This window comes from Manis javanica, chromosome 17 (genome assembly GCF_040802235.1).
Source record: "Manis javanica isolate MJ-LG chromosome 17, MJ_LKY, whole genome shotgun sequence".
In the NCBI taxonomy this organism is placed as follows: domain Eukaryota; kingdom Metazoa; phylum Chordata; class Mammalia; order Pholidota; family Manidae; genus Manis; species Manis javanica.
In genome coordinates this window covers 29,435,001-29,462,818 of record NC_133172.1, presented here as the reverse complement: position 1 = coordinate 29,462,818, position 27,818 = coordinate 29,435,001, and the positions used below count along the sequence as shown (strand labels likewise).

General features: G+C 45.9%; 1 protein-coding gene across 1 annotated transcript in view; it reads left to right on the top strand.

The window, feature by feature from the left end:
* Positions 1 to 27,269, top strand: part of ABCC12 (ATP binding cassette subfamily C member 12) — a 57,329-nt gene extending 30,060 nt beyond the window's left edge. Inside the window, 17 exon segments of the mRNA XM_073225624.1 lie at positions 1,335 to 1,470; positions 1,581 to 1,655; positions 1,739 to 1,813; positions 4,647 to 4,733; positions 5,426 to 5,455; positions 5,458 to 5,528; positions 7,462 to 7,659; positions 8,442 to 8,668; positions 11,097 to 11,234; positions 14,624 to 14,810; positions 19,892 to 19,981; positions 21,611 to 21,797; positions 22,251 to 22,413; positions 23,497 to 23,575; positions 24,628 to 24,741; positions 26,280 to 26,444; positions 26,547 to 27,269. Of these exon segments, the coding sequence (XP_073081725.1) occupies positions 1,335 to 1,470; positions 1,581 to 1,655; positions 1,739 to 1,813; positions 4,647 to 4,733; positions 5,426 to 5,455; positions 5,458 to 5,528; positions 7,462 to 7,659; positions 8,442 to 8,668; positions 11,097 to 11,234; positions 14,624 to 14,810; positions 19,892 to 19,981; positions 21,611 to 21,797; positions 22,251 to 22,413; positions 23,497 to 23,575; positions 24,628 to 24,741; positions 26,280 to 26,444; positions 26,547 to 26,699 (2,175 nt within the window). The 3' untranslated portion in view covers positions 26,700 to 27,269.
* Positions 27,270 to 27,818: the final 549 nt, after the last annotated feature.

The window sequence follows — 27,818 nt, the reverse complement described above, 5'->3', positions numbered from 1 at the left end:
GGGCTGGAACGCATGTACCCAGGCAGGCAGAAAATGCTGTGGGGCTCTCATAGGGTTTCCCCAGCTGGAAGATGGGCTGATAATAAAGCTGCCTGCTTTCTTTACTGCATTGTGGAAGGTCGAAAGATAAGAAGTGAGATCAGGCTTTGTAAATTTAGAAGATGCTGTGCAAAGGTGAGAGGTTATTTTCAGGAAAAAGGCTCTCCCAGAAAATGTCTCAACTGGACATTTAATAGCCAGGTTCTTCCTGCTTGGGGTGTCCAGGAAAGTGGACAGAGAACTGGGCAGTTAGCCCAGGGGAGCCATCCAAGCTGGCTGAACTGCTGACAGTTGGCCTTTTGGGCACCACCCTCAGACCCCATATTGGGCGGACAGTGACCAAATGTAGCTCCTTCTCTCAGGCTTCAAATCAAGAGCATCAAAGGTTGATTTGACCTTAGGTGGACCCTGAAGTTCAGAGGGAGGATCTCTGGCCTGTATTGCAAAGACTTCTTTGGGCAGAACCATCTTAAATCTCACAGCATCTTGCCTGTCTTTAGGAGGGGCTTCCTGCCCTTAGATCGGTTGATCCTATGGGGAGAGCTCTGTTTCATTCCAAATGAAAGGAAAACCCCTCTTAGCAGAACTCTTTGATCTTAGGAGTGATGTGAAAATGAAGGGAATTCGAATTAGAAAAACAAGTGCTTTGGGCAAAATGTGGACTGCCCAGTTAAATGTAACTATATTTTTATTGTACAGGAAAAGCTGGTGTAAACTCCTCAGGCCAGGGGCACCATTCTGTTTCTCCTGGGCTAGATGAGGATGATGAGGTGGGCTTGTAAGGTCAGAATCCCTCTCCACCAAATCCTGTCTGCACTGACTTTGTTGATTTCACATCCAAATCTCCATGAACAGGTTTCTTAGCAGGGCAGTTCATTTAGGGAGCAGCATCAAAGCTAGTTTCAGTGTGCTTTACAGTGACAACCAAAGATCCCCTTTGTGCTCGTGAGACTTGTGAGCGCTAGATCAGTGCTTCCCAAACCATGGACCATTTTGGCCCCTTGAGTGCATTTGGCAATCAATGTCTGGGGACATTTTTGCTTGTTATAACTGGGGAAGGGGTGCTACTGGCACCTAGTGGGTAGAGGCCAGGGAGGCTGCTAACCATCCTACCATGCACAGGACAGCCCCGCCACAGCAAAGAATTATCTGGCCCTCAACATCAACAGCGCCAAGGTTGAGAGCCCCTATTCTGGATGAGCCTGAGACGCTGCTGGATGGGAGTGTGCATGGCATTCTTCTCTCTCTCTTACCAGTGAGGAAGTTCATTGCAGATCATTTTAATATTTCTGCAGTTCTTGGAGTCCTGCGATGAGGTCATTTTGTTAGAAGATGGAGAGATTTGTGAAAAAGGAACCCACAAGGAGTTAATGGAAGAGAGAGGGCACTATGCAAAATGAATCCACAACCTCAGAGGGCTGCAATTCAAGGTAACTCTTCCAGACCTGGGTGCAAGACCTTGGGTGATGGCCCTCATGATTTTTGGCCTGGAAAAAGTTCTGTCTCTTAGCTTTCAGAAAGAACTTCATTTTGTCCCCACAATCCTGAGCATATCTACAATGCAGCAATGGTGGAAGCCCTTAAGGAGAGCCCTGCTGAAGGAGATGAAGATGCTGGTACACCCCAAGTTTGAGCCATACCTCTCTTATTACTCATAGCTCATGAGTGGACACAGATCTCTCTTTATTTCTCACCCTAGTCTTGGTTCCAGGAGATGAGAAAGATGAAGGAAAAGAATCTGAAACAGACTCAGAATTTGTAGACATAAAGGTACTTACCATTTATTCCTTCAGTTATACACTCTTAAATATCTGTTGAATATCTACCATTTGGGATAAAGAAGTGTGCATAGTGTATGCCCTTTTGGATTTCCAAATTATATGGTTGGCTGTTGTGTAAGCCTTGAGGTTCAACAGTCAGAGTCCAAATTCTGCCTCAACCACAAACAGTTTTATGATTTTGAGCAAAGTACTTGGCCACTCTGAACTTTAGTTTCTTAGTCCACAGAATGTGAAAATAGTAGTGTCAACCTCATAGGACCTTGCAAAGATTATGTAAGAAACTATACAAAAAATGATTAGCACGGTGCCTGACATATAGTAACCCTTAATAGTAGTTTTTATTTTTATTAGCAGTAGTTGGAAAGATTAAAGGAATTCACAGACATGAAGGGCAAAAGCACATATTAGAGATGCTTCCCACTCTTTATGAGGGGCATTGAGAAAGGATTATATAGCAGGGAAGAGATTAGGGTGGGATAAGGTCATTCATTCTTTCCACAAGTGGACTAAGCAGCCCACCATGTGCCAGGCACTAAGCTAATCTAAGGACAGAAAGAAAATGTGCTCCTGTCCTCAGGATCTTATGGTCTGGTGGGAGTCACAGGCAAGTGGGTAATCCTAGAAAACTGTGGTAAGAGTAATGGGGGATTAGGGTGGGACTAACAGATGAGGTGGTGGGAGCAATGATAGAGGCAGCAGCCTTTGGACTGGTCCTTCAAGGACATGTAGGAGTTTTCCAGGGACACTGTATGCATGCATGTGGAAGTAGGGAAGGGGGAGGGGCTTGGGGCTGAGGGCATGAGGGACGAGAGTGCAGGCGGGCCAAGCTGCCTCTTCTCCTCCCCACTGTTACCTTCCACCCCTCCAGCTGCTCAACATTGGTTGAGCACCTGCTCTGTACCCTGACTTACTCTGGGCACTAAGAGAACAAGGATCTAAGTCCATAGTCTCTTTCTTCAAGGTGTCCATAGTGAGGTGGCTTTCCAAGAGAGTTCTGTTCCTTAGTAATGTGTTGTTAAGAAAAAAGGACTTCGTATATTTCATAAGATTTAAGATGCCATCGATTTTAATATCACCATTATTTTAGGTACCACTTAGAAAGAAAAATCTCTGCCAATTAAACAATATGGCATACTACCGAATGGAAGGCACATCCTGATTTCAGAGATGTTAAAATGTGAGAAAAAAAAAGTGAGTCTTCGAATTGATGATATTTGGCACCATTAAGTGCTTGTGAAAAATGCATGCATGAAATATTTTTGGAAAGATAATGTATTTTTAATGCTCTGAAGGCTGCCAAGGCTGAAGTGAGGTACCTAGCCATCTCTTCCATGCTTTCCCAGGAACACTCCAGGTTGCTCCGGATTAGGGGTCCTGTGGAGAGAGGAAGCCCTGCTCCTCTTTTCCCCCTTACCCGATTCCCCACTGCCCTGGAGAGGAAAGTGAGAGCGTCAAGGTGAGTGCTCCAGTGGCTATAGGAAGGGGGCCAGCTAAAGTCGGTACTACCTGCCACACCGGGCATCAGGGTAATTTCTAAAATTCAGCAAACATGAACAGAGCCTCAGCAACACTCCTGAATGGGCTGGAGGGCTCCAGGGAGATTTGACCAGTCCCTTTGGTACCCCAGGATGCTGTTCATTAGGCTCTGCTGACCCACTGAGGTGGCTCCCTCTTTTTGCAGTCCCAGAGGGAGGCACAATGAGGGAAAGTCAGGCTGAACATTTTCAAAGAAGTGCAAAGGTTCCCAGGCCGATGTATAATAGCAGCTCTATGCATGGAGGCACCTTGACGTGTGACAGCTTTCTCCGTTGGGGAGGGTACAGAGAGCCCATGTGCAGGGGTGCCCCTTGTCTAGCTATATTTATGTCTGCTTATAAAAGCCACGTATGGGTGAGGATTCTGCTTTGGAGCTGACATTTCATGCTTCTCTGTGGAGATGCACATTCAGTCCTGGCTGTGGGGGCTGCTTTAATCAGCAGCCCTGTGCCTCTGAGGGTTGTTTCCGTGAGAACTTGAGTCATTTTTTCTTCCCTTTGGGACATGGAGAGGACATGGGACAGCCAAGTGAAGGGAATCAAGAGTCCATTCCGTGGCTGTCCTAGGAAGATGCCCTGGGCTTCTGCAGCAAGATTTCTCTCCATCGGCTTAAGCTCCAGTTGTCCACAGAGGGTGATGAATAGATGCCTTTTCCATCTTGCTCACCCTGCAGCAGGTGATGTGGGTGCCCCTAGCCCTGCAGTGCGTGGAGCTGGACACCCAGCTGCCACCTCTGCAGTCCTTTGCCTGGGGGCTCTCTCTGGTAGCTGTCAGCCTCAGGTCAAGCTAGAGGTGCTAGGGAATTAACCCCCAGGGAGAAGCCCTCACACACTGGCCAATGGGAGTTGGTGTAGAAATATCCCAGATCCTTCATGTCAGGTGAAAAACCTCTGAGGTATGTGTTCTACACTGGCTCCAAGATTTCTCTCCGTCGGCTTAAGCTCCAGTTGTCCACGGGAGGTGATGAATAGATGCCTTTTATTTTTGCCTTTCCTTCCCTTAACCTCTCTTCAGCTCCTGAATAAACTGCATGTATTCATATCCTCTTTTTGGGATCTGCTTCTGGAGAACTAGAGCAAGACAACCCCTGTTGCCCAGGACTGTGCACATAGTAGGTGTTTGATAAGTATTTCTTGAAATATTGAAAGCCACCAGCCTTACACGGCTGTGGGGAGGATCGAATCAAATAAAATGAGCAAGAGTGTTAGAAATTTTCAAGTGTAGGGTGAATGGAAGGAAGGGTGAGAACAGCCAATGGGGACCGCAGGACATGTGTTTGTCTCCATAGTTCCTCTGCACCACTCGTTCAGACTGAATCCCCCCAGGAAGGAACCGTGACCTGGAAAACGTATCATGCGTGCATCAAGGCTTCTGGAGGTTTGGTATAAAACAACAGGTTTCTTGATTTAATTTGCATTGAAAAACCCTTTTGTCAACTACTGGGCACATGTTTTATGATATCTTTAACAATTACTCTCTTTATGTTTAGGGCCATTTATCAATGCTAATATTCCCCACCCCCCCAAATCTCAAGTCTGATAATGCAGCCTTTTAAATGGAATCACCTTTCATCTCCATTAAAGCTGCCAGACTCTATTGAAACTGAGTGAGCAGCAGCATGGCCCTGCTATGGCTGTTCTGTAACCTTGCTCTCTGTCACTGAGTACTACAGCCGTCAGTTCACTGCCTGCCTTCAAAGCAAGAGTCCCACCTCTGTGTACAAAACACCTTACAGTTTCATTCCCTGTCTCTCCCCAGCAAGGCTGGGTTTTTGTTTGTTTGATTTTAAAGAATGCTGAGTCACTTGTATTTGAGTGCATATTAGTGGTTTTTCCAATATGTTGCCAATTTGAACCCACTTTCCAGCCGTGTAGAACAGATGCCCTCACTGGAGTTCAGAGTCCCAATAACCAGACTTATCCCATCAGCCTGGAAGGTGTTTCTCAGGGGTGGGGCCCCTTTTCCTGTAGGCTTTGAATTTCTCACCAGCATTGGGCCTTGAGAAAGATAAGCTCCCTGCAGCCCCCTCACTTCTGTAACCCTCTCGGACCTCTTCCCTCCTCTTGCAGGCTACCTCCTCTCTCTATTTGTAGTGTCCCTCTTTTCCTGATGATTGGCAGTTCTGCATTCAGCAGCTGGTGGCTGGGTCTTTGGCTAGACAAAGGCTTGCAGGTGAGTTTCCCTTTCCGCCCTAGGAAATGAGTCAGTGGTTGACAGAGTCTGAATGCACCCCACACAGCACCACAGAGTGAACCTCCCACAGTCACGTCCCATGAAGTTGAGGTCAGTTCATTACTTTACACAATTCAACTCATAAAATCAATCCCCTTTGGACTTTTAAGACAATCAGGGCATCCAGATTTTTATGTGACCTTCAGGTTTTAAAGGAAGCACTGGTTAAAAGTATTGCACCAAGCTAAGGCAGCCTGTCTGTGGTGTCATGCTGGTACAGGATAGGGCCAGTTTTGCAGCCTCTGTTGTAAGGTGCGTCTGAGGAGGTCATGGGAGAGGTTGGGGAAGCCCAACATGGATTCTTGTCTTCCTGCCTCTGAAGAGAAACTGGTATCTGTTGACAGTGCCTGGTGTCAGAGGGTTCCATCTGGCTCTGTTCCTCAAAGTCCCCCTACAAGACAGGACATGCAATAGTCAGACTCAGTCCCTGGTTGTGCTGCACGATGACCATTTGGTGTCTTTCTTGGACACTGGCTGTCTGCTTCCTAAGGGCCTGTCTAGGCAAGGGCCCTCCTAGAAAGGAACGGGATGTCTGCTCTAGCTGGACCTTGCTGGAAACCCTCCCAGCTTTTGGACAATGGTTTCAAAGCTTTCCTGGAGTCACAGGAAATGCTGTGGAGTTGCCTGCCCATCCTCCAAGATCACATTTTGGTACAGCTCTGTTGCTATGACAACCGAAGTAAGGCGGAATTGAGGAAGATACAGGCAGGGGAGAGGCTGCTGCAGTCTTCCTGGAGTTGGGTTTTCCCAAGGGGAGAAGCCAACAGAGGGTCCTGTTCTGTGCAGAAAGAGAGCCATCTCTGGAATGTTCTCCAGATCCTTGCAGGCTCATGAAGAGCCCTTTCCTTGGAAAGCCCCAGGTTTCAGGTCAGGGTGGAGCCTCCCTCAGGCATGGTGCTTCCCCAGTAGACCTATGCCATTGGTTGATTGAGCATGCAGCAACAATGGCAGACCTGTGTGTTTACCCCCGATCCCCGGACAGTGTAAAGCACAGCAATGCGTCCTCCGTTTGGGCCGGGCCTTTCACCAATTAGCTCTGGAGATGGTTTGCTTTAATGGCTGTTCATCCATTAGCCATTGGTTCATTTGTTTACATTTCTGCTATGGCTATAATCAGCAAGATGGTATTTAGAGGAAGATGCTTGTTTGCTCTCCAAAGGCAGTCTTGACTTTTCCCACACAGCTCAGAGAAAAATGAAACTGCCAATTTCTCAGGAGGAGGAGACTGCCTCTCCCTAGAAATGCTAGCAAAAATGTGTCTCCTTCCTAGCAGGGGATGGAGCATCATGCTGTGGTCTCTTTGAGTCCCCCTCGAATCCCCTGGCTTACCAGACTCCCATCTCCCTATCAGGGACTCCAGGCAGTGGGCCAGTGCCCAGGACCAGGGGACAGAGGGGGCCATGGGGCTGGCTCACTGAACAAAGAAGCCCCCTGAGTCTCCCGGAAGGCCTGGTAGCCCCTCAGGTAGGTCCTGAATCTCTGCTTTGTCTGGGGCCACAGGGGTTGTTCGGCTGGCCTCGTGGAATCCAGGTTTCCTTTGCTTCCATGACCTTCTGGCCCAGCCACACCTCTGGTCTCATGGGGCACAGTTAGCTTCTGGGTTGCCTGCCCCAGGCCTGCCTGCTTGCTTTTCCCACTGACTATGTCAAGTCTCAGAAGCTGGGTGCCCTTTGGGGTCAGAAAGCCCAGCAGGGAGAACCCATGCAAAGCTCAGAAACCCCCAAAGGGAATCGACTTGATTTTACTGCCTAACTCATTCTTAACAATTACATACCTCTTTTTAGTTTCTTCTCACTGTAAAGATTCTCTGGAAAATTCCCATTTCTCCTGACAGTTTACCAGTTCTTGATGCTTCTCTCATTTTTCTCCAAAGATGATGTGTGGGCCCCAGAGCAACAAGAGCATGTGTGAGATTGGCACAGTGCTGGCAGACACCGAGCAGCATGTGTACTGGTGGGTGTACGCAGGGAGCATGGTGTCTGTGCTGGTGTTTGGTGTCACCAAAGACTTCACCTTCACCAAGACCACATCGATGGCATCCTTCTCACTACACGAGGGAGTGTTTGACAAGGTACAGCCTCCAGGGCTTCACGTGCATCTGGTTATTCAGTCAACAAGGTTTATTGAGCACCTTTGGTGTACCAGGCACTGTGCTGAGCTCCGGGGATAGACACAGTGCTCATGGAGCTTACAGCTGAGTCTAGGAAGAGTCTCTGATACTTGACTACCAACTGCGAAGGCAAGCTCCAGGGGTTTTGCCAAACTGTGAGGGTGTGTCACGGTCCTCAGGCTAGGCTGGGGTGTGAGGTGGGTGGTTAGGAAGGTTTCCCTGAGGACATCACACTGGAGCAGACCTGTTCAGCCCAAGAAGGCATTTCCAGCTCCAAAGAGGCCTGAGTACCTCCAGGGCCTCAGCAAGTGCTCCCGGCCTCCTCCTCATCCCACTGTTGCAGTGGGCGGCAGCCAGGGGTTACCATGGGCCCTGGCCAGAGCACACAGTTGTGGCCTGTACTTTAGGGGCAGACAGACATGGTGGAACTTGGCTTTTTATTGCCCTAGGGCACAAAATCCCTCCCTCCTCCAAAGGCACCCCAGTCGGCACCCGAGACTTGGAGGGAAGCCTAACAGGCAAAGGCTTTCCCTGAGGTTCCCCACAGAGGCCAAACCTCTCTCACATTTTCAGGGCCAGTGGCCGTAAGAATGGGGAGCATCTGCACTTTCCCAGGATCACCTGGCAGTTTGTGCTGGGCCCCGGGCAAACCTTCAGGCCCTGCACACACAATCCTGGCCCCAGCAGAGTGGCTGGGTTTATCAAACATGCACCTCGACACTGAGTCTCTGATTTTTCCACAGATCCCAAAGAGCCCAATGAGCTTCTTTGACACGCCTCTTGCTGGCAGGCTAATGAATCGTTTTTCCAAGGATATGGATGAGCTGGATGTGAGGCTGCCGTTTCATGCAGAGAGCTTTCTGCAGCAGTTTTTTATGGTGTTGTTTATTCTCGTGATACTGGCTGCTGGGTTTCCTGCTATCCTTTTGGTCCTGGCTGGCCTTGCTGTAGGCTTCTTAATTCTTTTATGGTAGATCAATGCACTATTTAAAAAGGAGCAAACCAAACTTAATGCATTTGGTTAACTGTGCACAGTGACGGGGTAGTACCAGCTGATAATGAATCCTTGCCATCTTCCCTGAATGGCGGAGCATGCTGATTTTTAGTAGTGATGAATGCCAGGTGCTCCACTAAGCAATTTGCACATCTGGCATTTTAGCCTCAGAGCAACAGTGAGCGGTGACTATGACTAGGAGGTTAGGTTACTGGTCCTAGGGCAGGAAACTAGTAACCATGGTTGCTGTCTGTCTGCTGCTATGTTCTTAACCATGGACTCTGCCATTTCTGCTGCTGGAGAAGAGAGTCCAGCCCCAGTCACTCTTGAGCTTTTGAGAAATAGCATTGATGTGGTTAGGGAAAGGCTTCAGGCTGCATTGCATTGGGGAGCCCTCCTGAGGCTCTGCTCTGTGCCCACCTTTGTGCCCACCCTGGGGGGAAGCAGGAAGGCAGATGAACCCCAGTCTTCCAGGAACCCAGCTCCTCCCTGTTGGTGGGAAAGCTGGAGTTCTCAGCAGGCAGCATACTGGGTATTGTGTGAGGCCAGAGGGTTGGAAATCAGAGAAGTCTGCACCAGAGCCTCAGCTTGGCTGGAAAGCCTTGGGGAAGTCAGAGAACGCTGCAAGCCTCAGTTTCTTGCCTCTGAAATGGTCCTCGTCAAAACATATGCCTCACCTGTTCCAGGGGAGCTCTTGTGAGGATAATGGGACTATAGGACTCTAAGTGTCTTGTAAATTAGAAACACAATACAGTGTTATAGAAATTGAGTTTCAGAAAAACTCAATAAAATGTTTATTGTGCTCCTAAATGTGCCCAGCTCAGGGCTGGACACTGACATTCTTAAAGAGGGTCCTCCACATTGAAAAGGATTCAGTCCACAAATCCTGGGCCCACTTCCACCTATAAACAGGGATGTTCATTTTTATCTGGGGATACCAACCCTCAGAACCCAGTTTTAGAAATACTGTTTTGGCACAGTGTGGAGGGTGGACAGAGCTATGGAAAGATCAGGGCAGGAGGATAGGATGGGAGAGTCTGAGTGAGAGATGAGACATAAGCCACAGCAGCAGGGACAGAAATGAGATGTGGAGCTGGGAGCCATTTTTGAGATAGTTGTTGGGGTTGGGGTGGGAGAGGCCATAGATGAGTCCAAGATGAGAGTGACATGAGGAGCAGTTCGGATGACACAGGAGGAGAAGCAGTTTGGGTAATCAGGACTGTGGCTTTGGTGTTGGGTGTTTTAAGTTTGTGGAGAAAGTCCGAGGAGCCCCAGCAGACAGCGAAACAGTGGTGTAGGAACGCATCAGGGCTGGAGAGGCTGATGGGAGTCCTGGGCCCTGGGTGGGGGCTGGGGTGGCTGTGGGAGCGGCTAGCTCCAGGTCCTGGGACTCACGGGGCAGGGCTCTCACCTCAGTCTCCACTGCCTCTCTGGTGACTCAGAGAAGGACCCGTGGCCACTGTGTCCAGCCTCAAGGGTTTATTGTCATGACCAAATAAAATAGCTCCTGTAAATCCTTTACACAAATAAGCATATGCTGGATGCCACCTCTTAAAGTGGACTCCTTGGGCTGGTGTCCATATTTGTGATCTTTGTGTGTGTTTGTCCTACCATTGCTCTGTCTACTCTCCTGTTTATGCCGTTGATTTACTTAGCAAAACGTTTGTCACTGTTCTGTACCCCGACTTCAAGCTACAAAGATAGGCCAGACCAGAGTTGGCTGTGACTGAATCCTGCAAATGTTTCCAACTAACTCACTTGAGCTCTGAGCTAATAGGGCTTTCTCTTCCTTTCCCTTGGGTGAGTTGCAGCTGAGTCAACAGGGCAAATTAGATTCATGGTCATGGGCCAGCCTGCCAATGTATACACATGAGGATGGGAGTCCCACCAGCACCAGGCTCCTGGACCTTCAACACCAGGGAGCTGCACCCATGGAGGGTTTTGTTCTAGTCAGATCCTGAGGCTATGATGATGTTGGTTCAAAATTATGTGTGAAATGCTTTTAGAAGACCATGTATTGGCAGCTGACACACTGGAATTTCCTTCAGAACCAGAACAGATCACCTTTTCTTTGGCTGGGCACCCAGAAGTAGTTGGCTGGTATTAGCAGCTGAACTGTATGAAAAAATCTGGTCTTCAAAGACTGGAATCAGATCTCCTGCAGCAACACACACAGCGAGAAGCACTCTGCACTGAGACCACAGGAAGGGGTGGCTCACATTTCTGCACCCTGGCTTCTCACATAGCTGGGATGGGCACTCCTAGAGGAGAATGCTTGGCTAACCCCTTCTCCCTGGTTGGACTGCACTCATCTGACCTAAATGTATTGAGGGGACAGACGGATCTGCATGGCTGAGGGTAAACACACTCGTGGGCTTTGCGGCCCCTCTTGCTTTCCCCACAGCATTTTCCATAGAGGAGTCCAGGAGCTCAAGAAAGTGGAGAACGTCAGCCGGTCACCCCGGTTCTCCCACATCACCTTGTCTGTGCAGGGCCTGGGCACCAGCCACTCCTATGACCGGAAGGAGGGCTGCATCAGCAAGTGAGTCCTGACACTGGTTTCCCACTTCACACTGACCCCAATGGGAGGTCACAGGAACAGGTGGCTTTCTGGCTCTGAGAAGGGACGTCTGGGCTGCTGGGTACTCACTGCAGATAAAGAGCCAGTAGAATGGAGGAGGAGCACTGTAGAACACTAGGCCTTTCTTCCCAGTGTCTGGGTGCCAGTGTGAGCCCATTCAGTGGCAACTCAGTATGGGGATGGACATGTTTCATTTTTTTGCTCTCAAAGTGAAGTGTGTTCAGTTCAAGAAAATAGGAAAAAGCATGGAAAAGAAGAAAAAAAATCACCTAACAGACGCCTGACCAAAATCTTTTTAATATATTCATTTATTTCCTCTGGCCTTTTATTTTCCTTAAGTATTGATAATCATTTTTGTCTTATTTCATTTTTAAATAGGATTTTTCAAGTTATTACATATTCCTTGTAAAAACAGATTTTAAAGGACATATTATATTTCACTTGGTGAATAAACCAACTTCCTTCTTTTTAAAATGTAGAAACTAGATTAGGAAATTTCTCTGGAGTCTTCCATCTTCAAACTTGTAAAATACCATATAAGTTGTATCAACCACAATAGGCTCACTGTGGTAACAAACACTCCAGATTTTAGGAGCTGAACCTAATACATGTGACTTAAGTCATGATGAATGAACAATTTAATGAGGATCCATGGGGCAGGAGTAGGGGATCTGCTTCAAAATCTTTCCATCTGGGAGCTTTTCCATCTGAGGGCTTCAGGGTTTTTGTCTAACTGGAAGATAAGGGGAGAGAGTTGGGGTGTAGGACTCTGGGGAAATGTTATGAGTCAGCCCCAGTGAAGATACTCATCATTTCTGTCCATTCATTGTCCAGTTTTCACTCACATGGGCTCACCTGACTGCAAGGGAGGCTGGGAAATGTAGTCCCATCGTGTCTGTAGGAAAAGAAAATGGAGTATGGTGAGTCTGAGCAGTCTTTGCCACATGGATGCCCTTTTTTTTTTTCTCTCCTTTATCTTTTTCTGCCTTAAAAACCTAATACACACTTCAGAGTTTGCACCCAATTCTTTCTCTTTCTCATCCTTCACTTGGGCACCCAGTATCTCAGTGAAGACTTGGTGTCCCAGCTTGTCTTTTGTTCAGTCAGCAACTAGTTCTGTTAGTTTGACCAGAACATCATCCGTCAAGAGTCCTGCATCACACACTGACCCTTCTGATTTCCTGGTCACGAGGAAATGTCCTGTCTATGGAGCCACCCATCGACTCACTCATGACAAACAAAACAGATTCAAGCTTTGTCTTATTGCAGATTCTCCTCCAAGGTTTCTGAGAGAATCCTGTAGGACAGCAGAGTCCTACATAATGGTGTCTCTCTTGTAATACTTGATTTCCTGTCATGGACTTTCCAGAGGGCTTGGGTTTCTGACATACATTGCTTTTGCCACCAGACAAAAATGCCACAACACCAAAAAAGGCTTTGAGATTGGTTGAAAATCCAATTTGATCCTAGCCTTCTGATGCTTCTTCTTAGGTTTCTGTGAAATCTAACCAACCGTGCACATGACTTCTAAATCACTTAATCTGTCAGTTGAATTTATAGCTTTATAGCTACATGACAGAAACACCACACTGTTTAGAATATAATTTTAACTAAGCTCTAGGAAAAATGGGTTCGAGTGGAAGCAGAAAGGAGAAGGGTGCCATGGGTCCGGCATGGCTAGTCAGAGGTGTATCCAGAAGAATTCCTATCAGGAATTTTAGAACAGGATGGGGAAGCAATGTCTGAGGACATTGAGACTGTACCAATGGAGGATTGTACACCTAAACATTTCAATTTAGGTGTTTCAATATTGAAAGGTTTTTTTCCCCCAATAATTTTTACCGGTTGTTCTGATGAAGCCTCTTTCCCAGTAGGTCAAAGGAACTTTTGCTGGTAATTGAATCTGATACCTCTTATGGTTAATTGTTAGTTTAGTCCAGTTAAAATTTCAATGTTGAATGTATTCAAGTCACAGCCCTTCCCACCCCCTTAGAGTCTTGAGGAGGAATGTTGCATTGCATGTGTGTGGAGTGTGGTGGAGAGTTGTGTCATTGGGGAGCACCTGGTCTGTTCTTTTAAACATCCCCTCCCTTTTCTCTGAGTCTGGTTCTCTGATGCTGGTGCAGGGGAATGGAGGCAGGAAGGACACATCCTTAGGTGACTGCTTGTGTCTGGGTCATTCTCTCCTCTCTGCTGCTTATTCCTGCTGATCCAGCAGCCTGTGCAGATGTGGCATGGCAGGGTGGAGGCTCCAACAGGGCCAAATCCCTAGCAGGTCTCCGGGGCACTGTTGATGGGCAAGATCTGCCTGGGTTTTCCAGTGAGCTCTGCCTGGCAGCCTCACTCTGAGTATGTCTGATGTGGGGCCTCTCTGCCTTACACCAAGGAATGTCGCATCAAGGCTGCAGCAACAATTTCATCTTCCCTCTGCGCTCTCAACTGTAGGATCACAGGAACGGGCAGATCAGCCTTCTATGTGTCTGGGGAATGAGGAGCTCCAGGGTGGGTCCTGCCCTCACCCTCTGGCGGTGTCCTCCTTCTCACTCTGCCCTGTGTTCCTTCTCCTCTTTGGCACAGTGAACTCCCAACAAGGGTACAAGATATCACCCTTCTCTTCTTGAAGAGACCCCTAGATTTATAAGCAATTGCCCTAGACCTTCTTTCTCTGATTTGGGGAAGGTACCAATCAAGCAACCTCCTTTCCTTCTCTACCATCACAAACATTCATTCTCCCTAAAGGTAACCTCCTCCATAAACCACCATGCTGGACCTTTTTATTAGATCAAGGAGGCCAACTGTCAGTTCCTCAAGGCCTTTAGAGGGGTGTCTGACTCCATTAGAGGGGTCTTTTGAAGGGAGAACATGAGGTACTTAGCACCTTTTGTTCTTAGATGTGGGTTCCAGTTGCTAGTTCTGGGAGAGATGGAAAGATCCTACTTAATATCATACTCTACTGACACATGGGATTTCTCAAAATATGCACAAATCCAAGATGTCTATGGCAGTAGATTTTAAAGAATGTGGCTATTTGCTCATCTCTGTAAGCAATTTCTGTGTGAGAGCACATTGGCCCTTGATTTAAAACTCCCTTTGCCTTCATAGTGAATCTGTGGCATCTTCCTGCACTGATAGACAGTGACTGCATTGGGGTATGGGTGGGGACTTAATAATATGGGTAAATGTAGTAACCACATTGTTTTTTCATGCAAAAACTTCATAACAGTGTGTATCAATCGTACCTTAATAAAAATTTTAAAAAAATTCTGTTTGCCGTATTTCTCTTAGTAGTCCTAACGCCAAGTCTGAAAGCACAACCTGATCTCCTGTTTTGTTTGGTGTCTTAATTTTATGTTTAAGATGCTAAATGATGAAAACAGCAGCCACCTCCTGTACTTTAACTGTGCTCTCAGGTGGTTTGCTCTAAGAACGGATGTCCTCATGAACATCGTCACTTTCATTGTGGCCTTGTTGGTGACCATGAGTTTCTCCTCAATCAGTGCTTCATCCAAAGGCTTGTCAGTGTCTTACATCATCCAGGTAATGCCTGGTGTAAGGTTGGGCTTGGCCTGGAGGCTCTGGCATACAGTGTATCAGGGAGGATGCATGTAACAGAAAAACCTACCTCAAATAGGTTTAAACAATAAAGAGAGATTAGTGGCTCCCATCGTTAAAAGATCTGGTAGCGTGTGGACTTCAGGCACAGCTGCATCATGGCACTGGTTTTAGCCTCCTCCTGTGATGACTTTCTTCATTGTTGAACAATGGTGACTGGCAGCCCCTGGGGGCTGTAGCAGGAAGAAAGTGGGAGGTTTGATCCTAGCCAAGGGACAAACGTCCTGAGCTTCACTCTTACTGAATTAATTTAGGCATCCCAGAATTTATTTCAACTGGATGGGATTAGGATGACTGGCTTAGGCTAAAGGATGGAGCCACACCACCTTCTATCCCCAAGTCACACAGCTGGCTCACCATCAGGGCAGGGAAAAGGATGCTGGAAAGGCAGCCAGGATGTCCATGACAAATAATTACTGACTTCTTTTTTGGTTGCTTTGGAGTTTTTCTTTGAGAAATAGCAGCAATAGGGAAACAATAATAATGACAATAATAATGAAATACATGCCACTTTAGGCACTATTGTAAGTCCTTTACATAAATTAACTCATTTATCTTACAACAACCCTATGAGGTAAGTACTGCTTATCCCACTTTACATATAAGGAGACTGAGGCCCAGAAAGACTTTGCCCAGGTTCACACACCTTCATGCGTAGGAGCCAGGATTTGAGCCCAGTTCATCTGGCTCTGATATCCATCTGAATCAATCTCATTCTCTAATGTAAGCCTCATGGTTTTCTCTTTGAAAGCTTTTCCAGTCAGTTCCTTAACCTTGGCAAACTGAAAATCTGAGATAATGTGGCCAAGTATGGGTCCTTTTTCATTTATTCTATTCAAGGCTGTGGCTTCTTTTCTATTGAAGTCAAACTTCTCTTAAGCTGTGAAAAGTTTCTCTTTTTTCTCCTCTTCCTCTCCTTTGCCTCTGTTTTCTCTTTCTAGAACTTATATTGGTTGAATATTGGATTTCTTGTGTCAAATTTCAATGTTTCTTTTCCTCTATCTCAAAGTTTCCATGTTCTTATATTTTTATCTTCATTTGGGGAATTTTCCTTAGCTTTATCATTCAGCCATTCTTTTGAATTTTAAGTTTGGTAATCACATATCCATATCAAACTCACATATCCATTAATTTCCACAAATTCTTTCTTAGTTTCTGAGTTTTTAAAGGAATTATTTTTACATGGATGGAATATATTTTAAATCTCTCTAAGGATATTAATTAGAAGTCCCATTTCCTTAAACTCTCTTATCTTCTTTGACTGGTATCTGTTCTTTCCAGGGTCAATTTTTCTTTTTGTTTATCTGGTTCTTGCTCTTTCATGCTATTGGTTTGTCCATATGTCTCTTGATCCATTTGTATTTAATGATGAGGGACTGGGTTGGGTTCTCAGGGTTTCCTCTGCCTTTGTCTATGCCTTGCTAGATGTCTCCTAATGGGTCAGACTTTTGCACAGGCTGGCTTCACTTCAGGAAAGCAGCCAGGGAGGTGGCCTTCAGGCACCTATGTGCTAGTTTTAAGGGGTTTTGTCTAAGGTACTATTCCCGGAGCTTCATTTTACCCAAGTTCCTTTGATGTCTTTCGAGAAGTGTGTGTAAGTGTGTGTACCTCTGATTGAGAGAAAAAAGAGGGGAGGGGAGTAAATGGGTCTGATAGGAGTAGCTGTCTATAAGCAGATAGTCAGTCTCTTTGTAGGCCCTTCTCACACTCGGAGCCTCCCTGATTTCTGCTAGACTCTATAGCCCCTGCAGCAAATTCTTCCTCCATTCTATCAATAAGCTTTCATTCTCTTTCCATCTTTTAGAAATTTGTTACTCTCCCATTCAATGATATCTCTTCCCAACCCCTGTTGGGTTGGGAATGAAAGGTCTAGTCCTTTTTGAAAATCTGTTATCATTTTGATGATATTTTTGGAAGGAGGATGAATTAAAATATCTTCTTAAGACTCTAAAGTGGGAAAAATGAATTTTCCTTGGGTAGCCAGTTTCCCTTGTTGATAGATGTTATTTGTTTTTGTCTCGTAAAATATAAAGCAGATGATGTCAAATGGATTCCTTTTCTTGGTCCAAGTGAAACAGCTTTTCTCAACTGAAGTCATGCTTTTGGGAGATATCATCAGCTTTCCATGAGATTGTTTTCAAACATCCCTGTAAGAATGGAGAATTTGCACACACTGATATCTAGGGGAAATGCTTCTTCTCCAGCTGGCTTCGTGGCTTTAATGAGCATTAGCTCCCTTTGGAGAACGCAAAATCTGAATGACACAGCTTCCTATGAGAACAGCAGAAGCTCCCTCAATGGATGAGAAATTGGTGTGAAGTCCCACAGAGCAGAAAGTGAATGCAAAGTAACATCACATAACATCACAGTGAATGAGCACGTACTGGGGCCAGCCCTGTGCTGACGTGGGAATTCTAAACCTGTGGAGGGCTGCCCAGCCCCTTGAGAAGCTGATAACATTGAATTTAACAAAATACTCTCTTCTAAAGGGCAGCGTTCATTCATTCACTGGATATCCACTGAGCACCTACTGGGAACCAGGAATTATGCTAGTGCTGTGGATTTAGCAGTGATCAAGCTGGACAGGTTCCTGAGCTCATGGGGCTTATATCCTAGTGGGATATAAAGGGACATAGAGTGGAATGGAGTAAATAAGTGTGCAAGTAAATAAATGAGAAAACTTCAGAAATTAAGTGTTATGAAGATAACGAAGCAGGGTAATGTGACTGTCAGGGATGAAACAACATTACATCTGGAGCCAGAGGAGGCCTCTGCTGGGAGGTGAGTTCCAAGCTGGTTGTCAAGCAAGCAAGACAGAAGGAAAAGTGCTTCAGGCCAAGGGTCAAAGTCTCAGGGTAGGCAGGAGCTTGAGGCATTTGAGGAACTCAGAAGTTCATGAGGTTTGAGCAGACTGGTAGGAAATAAGGTTTGAGGGGTTGGCAGGGGTAGACTGTGCAGGGCTTTGTCAGCCACGGGCAGAGGTGTTGCCTGTATTCTAAGAAAGGGTTTCTTGGTTGTAGCATTCTGGACATTTGGGGCAGATATTCCTTTTTGTGAGGGTCTGTCTTAGGCATCATAGGATCTTTGAGGCCTCCTAGGAGATGCCAGTAGAGGAGGAGACTCCCTAGATGCCTCTAGACATTGCTGAATGTCCCCTGTGGGCATAATCATCCAGGTTGAGAGTCATTGCTATCAGAGAAATGGGACTCCAGTGGTGTGTGTTAGGCAGGGAGGCACGAAGGGAGGCCTGCTGAGGGAAGCTCTCTGAGGGTCTGGACCCACACCACTTTCCATCTCATTCACCTGCTCCCGCCACACTGACTCCTTCCTGATAAGGCCACTCACTGCTGTGCAGAGCTTTCTTTCCCTGAGTTTGCCTGGCGGCCTTCTTACATAGACATAGCTCCTTAATCTCCTGAGGAAGCCCCACCTCAAACCCAGCTACTCTTTCTTATCATCCTGTTTCATTTACATTTTCATCATTCTCTGAAATTGCTTGTGTCTCGTCCTGCCAGCCTACTAGAACAGAAGTTCCATGAGTGCAGGGATCTTGTCTATCAGTCACATTCATCCCCTGGGAGTCCAGCCCCCTAACAGTGCCTGGCCCACATCACCGCTCCCCTAGTGGGAGAAGACCTGGCTTTGCCTCACCCACTAGCCCACTTTGTGACTGAGGCAGGTGCTGGTGCCCCACACTTCCAGTGCAGGCCAGCTGGCCTCCCTGCTGTGGGAAGCTGCACAGGCCGAGCCCACGGCAGGCAGCAGGTGCAGGGAGTTCTCCCAGAGTGGCCCCAGCAGTGACTAAAGGAAATTAGAAGAGATGTAGCCCACTTTCCTTGGGACACCTCCACTGTGTACTCCACCATGCAGTGTCCCTGAGCCCCCAGAGGGATCAAACTTCAGATGCCTGCAGTTGAACCTCTCATGACTCTCCTTCTCTTCCATGCCTCACTTCTCTCAGCCCCCACCTTTTGTGTCTGCCACCTGGATTAGTTTCCTAAGGCTGCTGTAACAAAATACCACAAGCTAGTGGCTTAAAAAATGGAGAAATTCATTTTCTCACAGCTCTGGAGGTCAGAAGTCCCAGTCAAGGGGTCAGCTGGGCCGTTTGCCCTCTGAATCTCTGGGGGAGAATCTGCTCCTTGTCTCTCCCAGCTTGTGGCTGGTGGCCATACTTGGTCCCCTGGCTTGTAGCAGCAGGACTCCAGTCTGCCTCCGCCTTGACATCTCCTTCTCCTCTCCTCTGTGCCTTCTCCTGTCTCTCATGAGGACACTTGTCCTTGGCTTTAGGGCCCAACCAGATAATCCAGGATGACCCAGGATTATACCTGCAAAGATCCTTTTTCCAAATGAGGTAGCATTCACAGCTCCAGGGACTTGAATGTGAACATATCTCTTGGAGGAGGGGGGTCCCCCATTCAACCTGCCCCAATATACTGCTTATGCTCAACTCTCAGGGTTGGCTTTTGGAGAATTCTGGTCCAAGATGGGTGGCCTTAGTGAGCCACATCTCCTAGTCTGAGCCTAGATTTTTCTCATGTCTGGAGCAAGCACTGGGGCTTGATAGCTTTCTTCCACCTCTGATGATCCATGGTGACTGGACTTCAGTTGTGTCTTGGCTGCAGGTTGGGTCAAGTGGGGAGGGCCTGGGTGTTGCAGAACCCTACCAGGTGGTAGCAAGCAAACAGTACCTATAGCAGTTCTGCAGCCCTGGGAGGATTCTAGCCCCACAGCAGCTCTCCACCACTCAAGCCAAGAGGCGAGTTATCTAGTGATGCTGTGGGAGGAGTGCCAGGGAAAAAGTCATTACCATTTGTTTCCAAAATACAAAGAACATGTTTACAGGCAGAACACCCCAACAGGAATATCTTTACTTCCATCACTTGCTGGCAATGCAGGCCTCCTTTTTGTGAGGTCCTGAGAGCCAGAGGGGTAATTCCTGCAGGTGGGATGACAGGGCCTCAGGGAGGGAAGGGCTCTAACTGCTGCTAGTTCCTTTGCAATAGCTAAGTGGACTGCTCCAAGTGTGTGTGCAAACAGGAACTAGACCCAGGCCAAATTCACCTTCGGTGGAGTTGCTCTGAGAGTATATTTTGGTAAGAAATAAGTGTGTACCAGGGGAGGGAAAAGTTATTTGGCAGGATTTATGCAAGCATTTGATCTTTTTACATGTGAAAGGGATCTCTTTAAAAACTGAAATCAGACCACAAACCCTCTTCTTAAAACCCATATTTCCAATACATCTAAAGTCCTTGATACTGAGAGAGATTCCTTTTTAAAAAAAAATTCTCAAGGACAGTTTTTGTATTCAGAAAAGAGAATTCAGTGGCTTACTTTAGTTAGTAAAAACTAATATTTGATTGACTAAAATTGTAAATAGAAAAAAAATGGTCTAACTCTTCTTTAAAAACTTTTATGCTCAACTTGAAGATCCTGGTATTCTTTGAAAAACAGTCCAGCCAAGTCAAGCAATCAGTTTTAAGGGCCTTTGAATAGTGTTTGGCACCATTTACAAACTTAAATACTTTAAACTGAATTTTAAAACTTAATACATTTTTCCTTTTTAAGTACCTTTATTTGATTTAACAAACAAACTTTTCTGAGGTTAAATAACTCTAATAAATTAAACTTATAAATAAAGAGAGCTTTAAGTTTGCCTAACAATCCCAATGCTGTACATAAGCAGCAAGCTTTTAACTTAAAATCATGTTTAAATAAATTATTCAATTATACATTTTAAATTAGAATCATAAGCCCAGATGTCATTAATAGTATGAATAATTAAAACACCAATATTCCTTAAACTAAAAATATTACTGTTACAATTTTGCTTCTTAAATATTTTTATTATTAATTCTAAATTTTCCAGAGCTAATTGTGGTTGCCTGTCAACCGGAGATTCAGAGTGGCTGGCCACCCTAATGGGGTACGTGGAAGCCCTATTTCTCATTGCTAAATGTGACTTCATAACTTCAGAGGAGGAATTGGTCTTGTAATGCAGCAAAGTTGCTCTACTCCTTAATTAGACTTTGCATATCTTGGGCTCTTAGGAAACTTAAATGTTTTTTCGATGTAAGTCTAAAGACCACTAAACTTGACATCCTGTGTTCTTGTCATCTTCCTACTTATAATACCATGATGACTCTTGCAGATATTGAAATTGTATCTGATTGAATTATGCAAATTTTGAGGCTTGGTCTGGGTTTGCCACACAGCTTCATGGTTACACTGCTGACAATTGCCCAGTCCCACAAGGCACCCCAGTATGAGCTGTCCCTGATAGTTGTCTATTTACTAAGCTCCATCCATATGACTTCTTTCTATTCCTCAAAGTCCCCAAGCTTGTTCCCATCTCAAGGCCTATGCACTTGCCATCCACTCTGCCTGGAAGGCTCTGGACTCAAGTCTTCTTGTAGCTGGCATCTGCAGCATTCCAGGCCTCAGCTGAAGTGTCACATCCTTACCGGTGCCTTCCTGGACACTTGAGCTTCTCCAGCCCCTCCTAACACATTCATTCTTCATTCTACTACAGTACTCTGATTCTTTTCAAGTTTATTATCTGCCTTCCCACTGGAATGTAAGAGTCTTGAGTGTGGGATCCTTATTGGTCTAGTTTGCCACCATAAACATCAGTACCTAGAATTGTGTGAATGAATGAATGAATGGATTAAATGAATGGAAAAGCAAATGGCCATTAACCTGTCAATGATTATTCTGCTTTTCAGACCTGTGTCCCTGAATGCACTCACCTCCTCAAAGAGGGGACTTGTCCTCACGACTGGCCCACCCATGGGGAGATAACATTCAGAGACTATCAGATGAGATATAGAGACTACACTCCCCTTGTTCTCGATGGGCTGAACTTGAACATCCCAAGTGGGGAGATGGTTGGGATTGTGGGAAGAACAGGTTCTAGGGAGGACAAACTCTGAGTGTGATTCTTTCGGGTAGTTTTCTTTGCACTTCCATGGGTATGTACTTAAGCCACACCAGAAGGCAACGTGCATGTGAGGCAGACTGGCTGCCTCTCCTCCTCTGCAAATCACTTTATTGTAAATTAGGATTTCAGATTGAATGGGTGTGTGTGTGGAGTTGGAAGCAAACACACATCAATTTTTGGATTAATTAAATGAGAATCATTCTGGTGAAACAAGAGGATGAGTCGCGTGCTAACAACCCCTACAGGGGTGGGCAGGTTAGCCGCACCAGGGCAGCTGGTTGTGCCCACAAAGTGAGCCATTGCTGTCTGTGCTCTTATCTGCACAGAGCCATCCTCATTGCATAAAAAACTCTCTTGATTAGGTACTTGGATATGATGGAAGTGCAAGCTGATGCTTGATTCCAGGTCCTTGCTTTTATCATTCCCAGGAAAGTCATCACTGGGAATGGCCTTGTTTCATCTGGTGGAGCCAGCCAGTGGCACGATCTGCATTGATGAGGCGGATATCTGCACTATTGGTTTGCAAGAGCTCAGAACCAAGCTGACTGTGATTCCACAGGATCCTGTCCTGTTTGTAGGTACAGTAAGGTAGCTGTTTTTGATTGTTATGCATTCCAATTTTTGGACAGTGAAATCAGACCAACCAGGAACTTTGTGATGCACCACAGGATGGCTGGCCTGGGGCTCTTCTACCTGAGGGAAGCATCATTTCCAGGTGCTCACAAGCACTGCTAGTGTTACGAGAAGCCCAGGACTAGGGCCCTGAGCATTACTTGTGTTTTGTAAACTTTATTCCTAATAAGCAAGACGCTTGTATGTAGGGAGAGCAGATACCCCAGTTGGCCCTTGAGAGCCCTGATTTATGCCTATGTCTCAGCATCCTCTTCAGTTTAGCAGTAGCCACTCTCAAAAGCAGCCCAGTTTGCAAGATGAAATAAATCATTATCCTACATACGTAGCCATCTGTAGGGAAACGCACCAATTCAGTCCCACTAAGGAGTGAACAGAAGCTGTTCAAGTACAAGAGCAATAGGGCTGCAACTTCTACAGGGCTCAAGATTTGATGTCAAGGCACCAAGAGGAAACCACAGCTTCTCATTTAGTCCTGTGCAGCAGCTGCCCCTCTAATGAGAGGTCCATGTCTCTCACTGAGCACCAGATGAAGCAAGGGGCTGTATTTAGAGCTCTATGAAAAATACATTCTGAGTCTTGAACCACTAGATTCCCACCCTGCAAATGAGAAACTCACCCTCTGCAAGGCCCAGGGAGCTGCAGATGTACCTCTTGCTTCTGAAGGTGGAGTAAATGCAGCAGCAGATTGAATTGCTTGCTCTCCCTCTCCCCCTGCCAAGCATTTACATAAGGTCAGTCTGCTGCTGCACAGAGCCGCCGTGTGGGCCAGATGTGCCTTTCTTAGTGCCTAGCTTGGTGCTGTCTCAGGCAGGGCTTCGCGTATCCCTCCTACCTTGGTGGTCTCCTCCATCACAGAGTTAAGGGTCCTTGGTCTCTCGGCTTGTATGGCATGTGCCTTTTTTCTGAGCTAAATATTACTCTTGGAGCCTTGGGCTCACCACACACCACCTCCTGCTTTCCTCCACATGATGCAGAAAATATGCTCTCCCATCCTCTCATCCTCAGAAATCCAGCTCCCTCTCCTTTCCTTCATTGCAGGCACAACTTGGATCCCTTTGAGAATCACCCCGATGAGATACTCTGGCAGGTTCTGGAGAGAACATTCATGAGAGACACAGTAGGTCTCTGGGACTGTCCAGGATGAGTGCCTTTCCCAGTACCAGTGCCCCAGATACCTGGGCCAGGTTTAAATTTGACAAGCAATGGGCTAGCATCTGGCCAGTTTTATTTGTTGCACCCCATAGGTCAGTAGACTCTAATCCTTACTTACTCTTATTACAAGTAACAACGGATAATATTTATTTGGCCTCTGCAGTGATCCAATCAAGAACCCTATGTGCATTATTTCCCTTAGTCCTGACTCTCATCCTCTGAGGCTGGTACTCCAACCCTGATGTTTAGAGATGCATAAATTAAGACTCAGGTAAGTAACGTATGCAGGCTAATGAGCGGCAGAATAGAGACTTGAATCCAGGTCCATCTGACTTTAGAGCAGATGGAGCACCCTGCTGTTCTGTCTAAAACCTTATTTGCTTATCACAGCAGATAAGACAAGGGAAGGAGTGGGGGTACGACATGCTCTGGGAATGGTGAACGGCTGGCGTGAGTGGTGAGAGTGCACCAAACCATCTGCGGATGGGGCCCTGTCCTGGAAGAGCTGCAGCTGGGGTCAGCAGGCAAGCATGGCCACTTCGGCAGCCCTGGGGGGATTTATTTTCCCAGGACAAGGTGCCAAGGTGAGCCTTTCCCAAAGCCACTTTTACTTATTATGATTTTACTTATTACATCTGAGCCTGTCTTTCTTTCCTTGATGACCAGAAAAATCTCTCACCCATCTCTATTTTGTCCACGGAAGTAGGGAGGCTGGAAGTCACTTATATTTGTTTGTGTTTCCCTGGAGCCATATGTGCATCATTTGTACTCTTTTGGTGAGGTGTCTACAGGGTTCTATGAATCATACTGTGATTGTAAATTATTAATGTTCGCCTCCTCCCTGGTCTTTCCCTGGTGCCTGTTTGCCACGCTGAAATGATTGTTATTTTGTGCTTTCTTTCCCACAGTAAAATAAAGCCAGCTGATGAATAGATGAAAAGGGGGCAATCAATATAGACAATGCAGGACAATTTTATAGATCATCAGCATAAATGTGGCATTTTCTGTGTTTTACAGATAATGAAACTCCTGGAAAAATTACAGGCAGAAGTCACAGAAAATGGAGAAAACTTCTCAGTGGGGGAATGTCAGCTGCTTTGTGTGGCCTGAGTGCTTCTCCGTAATTCAAAAGTAAGGAAACAGTGTGGAAAATGGATTGGTCAAATTTTGTATATTTCCCACAGCGCCACTCAGTCCATAGGTAGAACCACGCACTTGTCTTTCAGTAAAGAGAGAGCAATTGAGCCATTTAAAAACCTATTACCTTTTCTTAAGACAAAGTTGTGAGGGGTAAAAATTGAAAAATAACAGCCATTTATAGCAATAGCACCTACCTCCCCTGGGCCTCCTCCTGGGAGGTCTTGCTTAGGTGTTCTCTCTCTCTCCTTGTAAGTGGCTTGAGTTTGAGAAATCTGCTTCTCAACTTTTCCCCTTTGTCCCTGAACAATTCCGAGTCCTGATAGACATCATCCAGGATTCTAACCAAGGCCTTTAGAATGCTAAGACATGAGATTATAAAATTTATACTCGTTTTTCTCAGCAACTTAGCTGTTTTTGCTTACTAATTTCAAGGAAGGGATTGTTGTTTTAGAGATCCCATTGTCTGAACCATGGTCAAGTGTAATCCATCGTGCATGTTCTCTAAATGTGCTAATGGCAGGACAGGGAGCCAACATGCATTCACTGCTAAGCAGTTTATATATTATTGTCTTTGCATTTCATGCTTAGAATAAGGTGCAACCCCATTTTACAGATGAGGAAATGGAGCCCTGGAGAAGTTAAGTAACAGTCAAGGTCAAACAGAGTGAGATTTGACCTCAAGACCTCTGACTTACAAACCAGCATTGTGGTGGGCAGAATAATGCCTGCCCTCTCCCCAAAGATGCCCATGTCCTGACACCTGGAACCTGTGTATGTGTTACCTTACCTAGGAAAAGGGGGCTTTGCAAATGGGATCAAATCAAGGATGTTGTGATAGGAAGATTATCCTGGGTGGCCCCAGTGGTAGGAAGGTATTACCTGGGTGGCCCCAGTGTAATCACAGAGGTCTTTATACAAGTGAGGAAGGAGGGTCAAAAAAGGAGAAAGAGATGGGAGAATGGAAGTAGAGGTTAGAATTATGCCAGGAAGGGGCCACAAGCCAAGGAGAGCAGACAGCCTCTAGAAGCTGGGAAAGGCAAGGAAACAGTTTCTTCCCTAGAGCCTGCAAAAGGAATGCAGCCCTGACAATACCTTGATTTTTGAAATTCTGACTTTCAGAATAATATGTTTGTGTTGCTTTATGCTTCTAAATTTGTGCTAATTTGTTATAGTAGCAATAAGAAACTAATATAAGTACTGTTATTACACCTTATGCTGACTCGTGTTAGCACAGTAGATGAAGCCTGTGGTGTGTTTCTTCCTACCAGTTTGTAGAGTTAGAATAAAACACTTAAAAATGGAGTAAAGAATGTACAACCTTGGTCCTCCAGCCAGTTCCTCTGAAGAAGATGAAGGTGGTGTAACATGACTTTAATTTTTCTTTTTTCTTAACTTCTTGTGGTGGACACCCAGCTCATTACTTTTCAGCCCTTCTCTCTCTCTTTTTAATAAGTAGAGTTAAGACTATGAATTTCCCTCTAGGTATAGCTTTGGCTTACTGTGACTTTCACAATGTTCCTTCCTAATAGATCATTCTCCTTGATGAAGCCACTGCCTCTATGGACTCTAAGACTGACACCCTTGTACAGCGAACCATCAAAGCTGCCTTCAAAGGCTGCACGGTGTTGATCATTGCCCATGGCCTCAGAACAGTCCTCAATTGGAACCTCGTCCTAGTCATGGAAAATGGGAAGGTGCAGAAAGATGACCTCATCTCCTCAGGGGCTTCAGTGGTCTGGGATGTATGGTGGGTGCATATTTTCTGACAATTTCAGCTTTTCTTTTCTGATTTTCAGGTGGTTGAGTTTGACAAGCCTGAAGTCCTTGCTGAGAAGACAGCTTCTGCATTTGCAATGTTATTAGCAGCAGAAAACAAAAGTCCAATTACAAAGGCCCCTGTGGAAGTCACATCAACTGATTTTAGAGGACAAGGAGGATGCATGGAATAAGTTAGATGAGCCTGCACGAGGAGGGGCTGTCATCTCAGCTGTCAGCCCTGGTCCACCGTCCCTCCCACCTTGATGCACAGGCTGAGCTGAGGCAGAGGTTTTTTCTTTCTCTCACCCAGCCCATTCCTGACCTTACTTAGCAGGCTTGGAGTTGGCTCTGAGTGTTGAACCGAGGCAGACAAAGCTAATGGATTAAAAAATTGCCTCTCACCTCCTAAAATCTGAAAGGTCCCTTGTGGATCTCCATCAATACCCAAGAATTGACACATTGTAACTTTCAGTTAAAACCCGGTCAAAGTAAACAGGGAACATACCTAAGGATAAGTTTGTTTTCTAAAGGAAAAGAGCAGAGTTTTCTTCTTGTTAAACTGCTATTCACATCTACTTTGAGTGAGTGACAAGCAGTATCTACACAGTGTGATGTGAAAGACTGATTATAGTGTTTGGCAAACTTTTTTAAAAAAAAATCATATTGCATGTTCCATTTGATCTATTAGAATAACAGGGAAAACAAAATGTTGGACTTTCTCTAAATATGACATTTTTACATCTTCTATATTGGTCATTAAAATGCAGTAGGAAATTAAACTACCCTGAAATGTTTCCTTGCAATTATTTTACTGAAGATACTCCAATGTCTTTACTATTTCCTCTCACATACCCTCGTTGTTTTCTCCATTCACTAAGAAATAAACTTCCACAGAGTTTCTCAGATAAAAGGCTTTCTTTACAACCTCAAAGTTGGCTATATTCCTAGTAGCCCAGGAATAAGTGCTGCTAATTCATGGTAATATTTGAAAAAAAAAGAAAGAAAATCCCCAAGGCTCTTGGGCAATGTTTGCCCAGGGCACATCCTCAGCCAGGCTGTTTCTCATTCCTTTGGATGCAAAGCCTCAGTGACCCAGCTCCCAGCACCCAGGCTGAGCTCTAAATGCAGCTGGGCGGTGATGACTGCCAAAGCTTCCATTTCAGGTCTTCCACCCCACTTCCTTCTAAGTCTTGACCACGCCCTCCTCCCTGTCCCTCCAAGCATGGAGGAAGGCAGTGCCTGGAACATAGGGGCACTCAGGAATGAATGGTATGAGTGCATGGCAACATGATGAACCTGCAGATGTATTT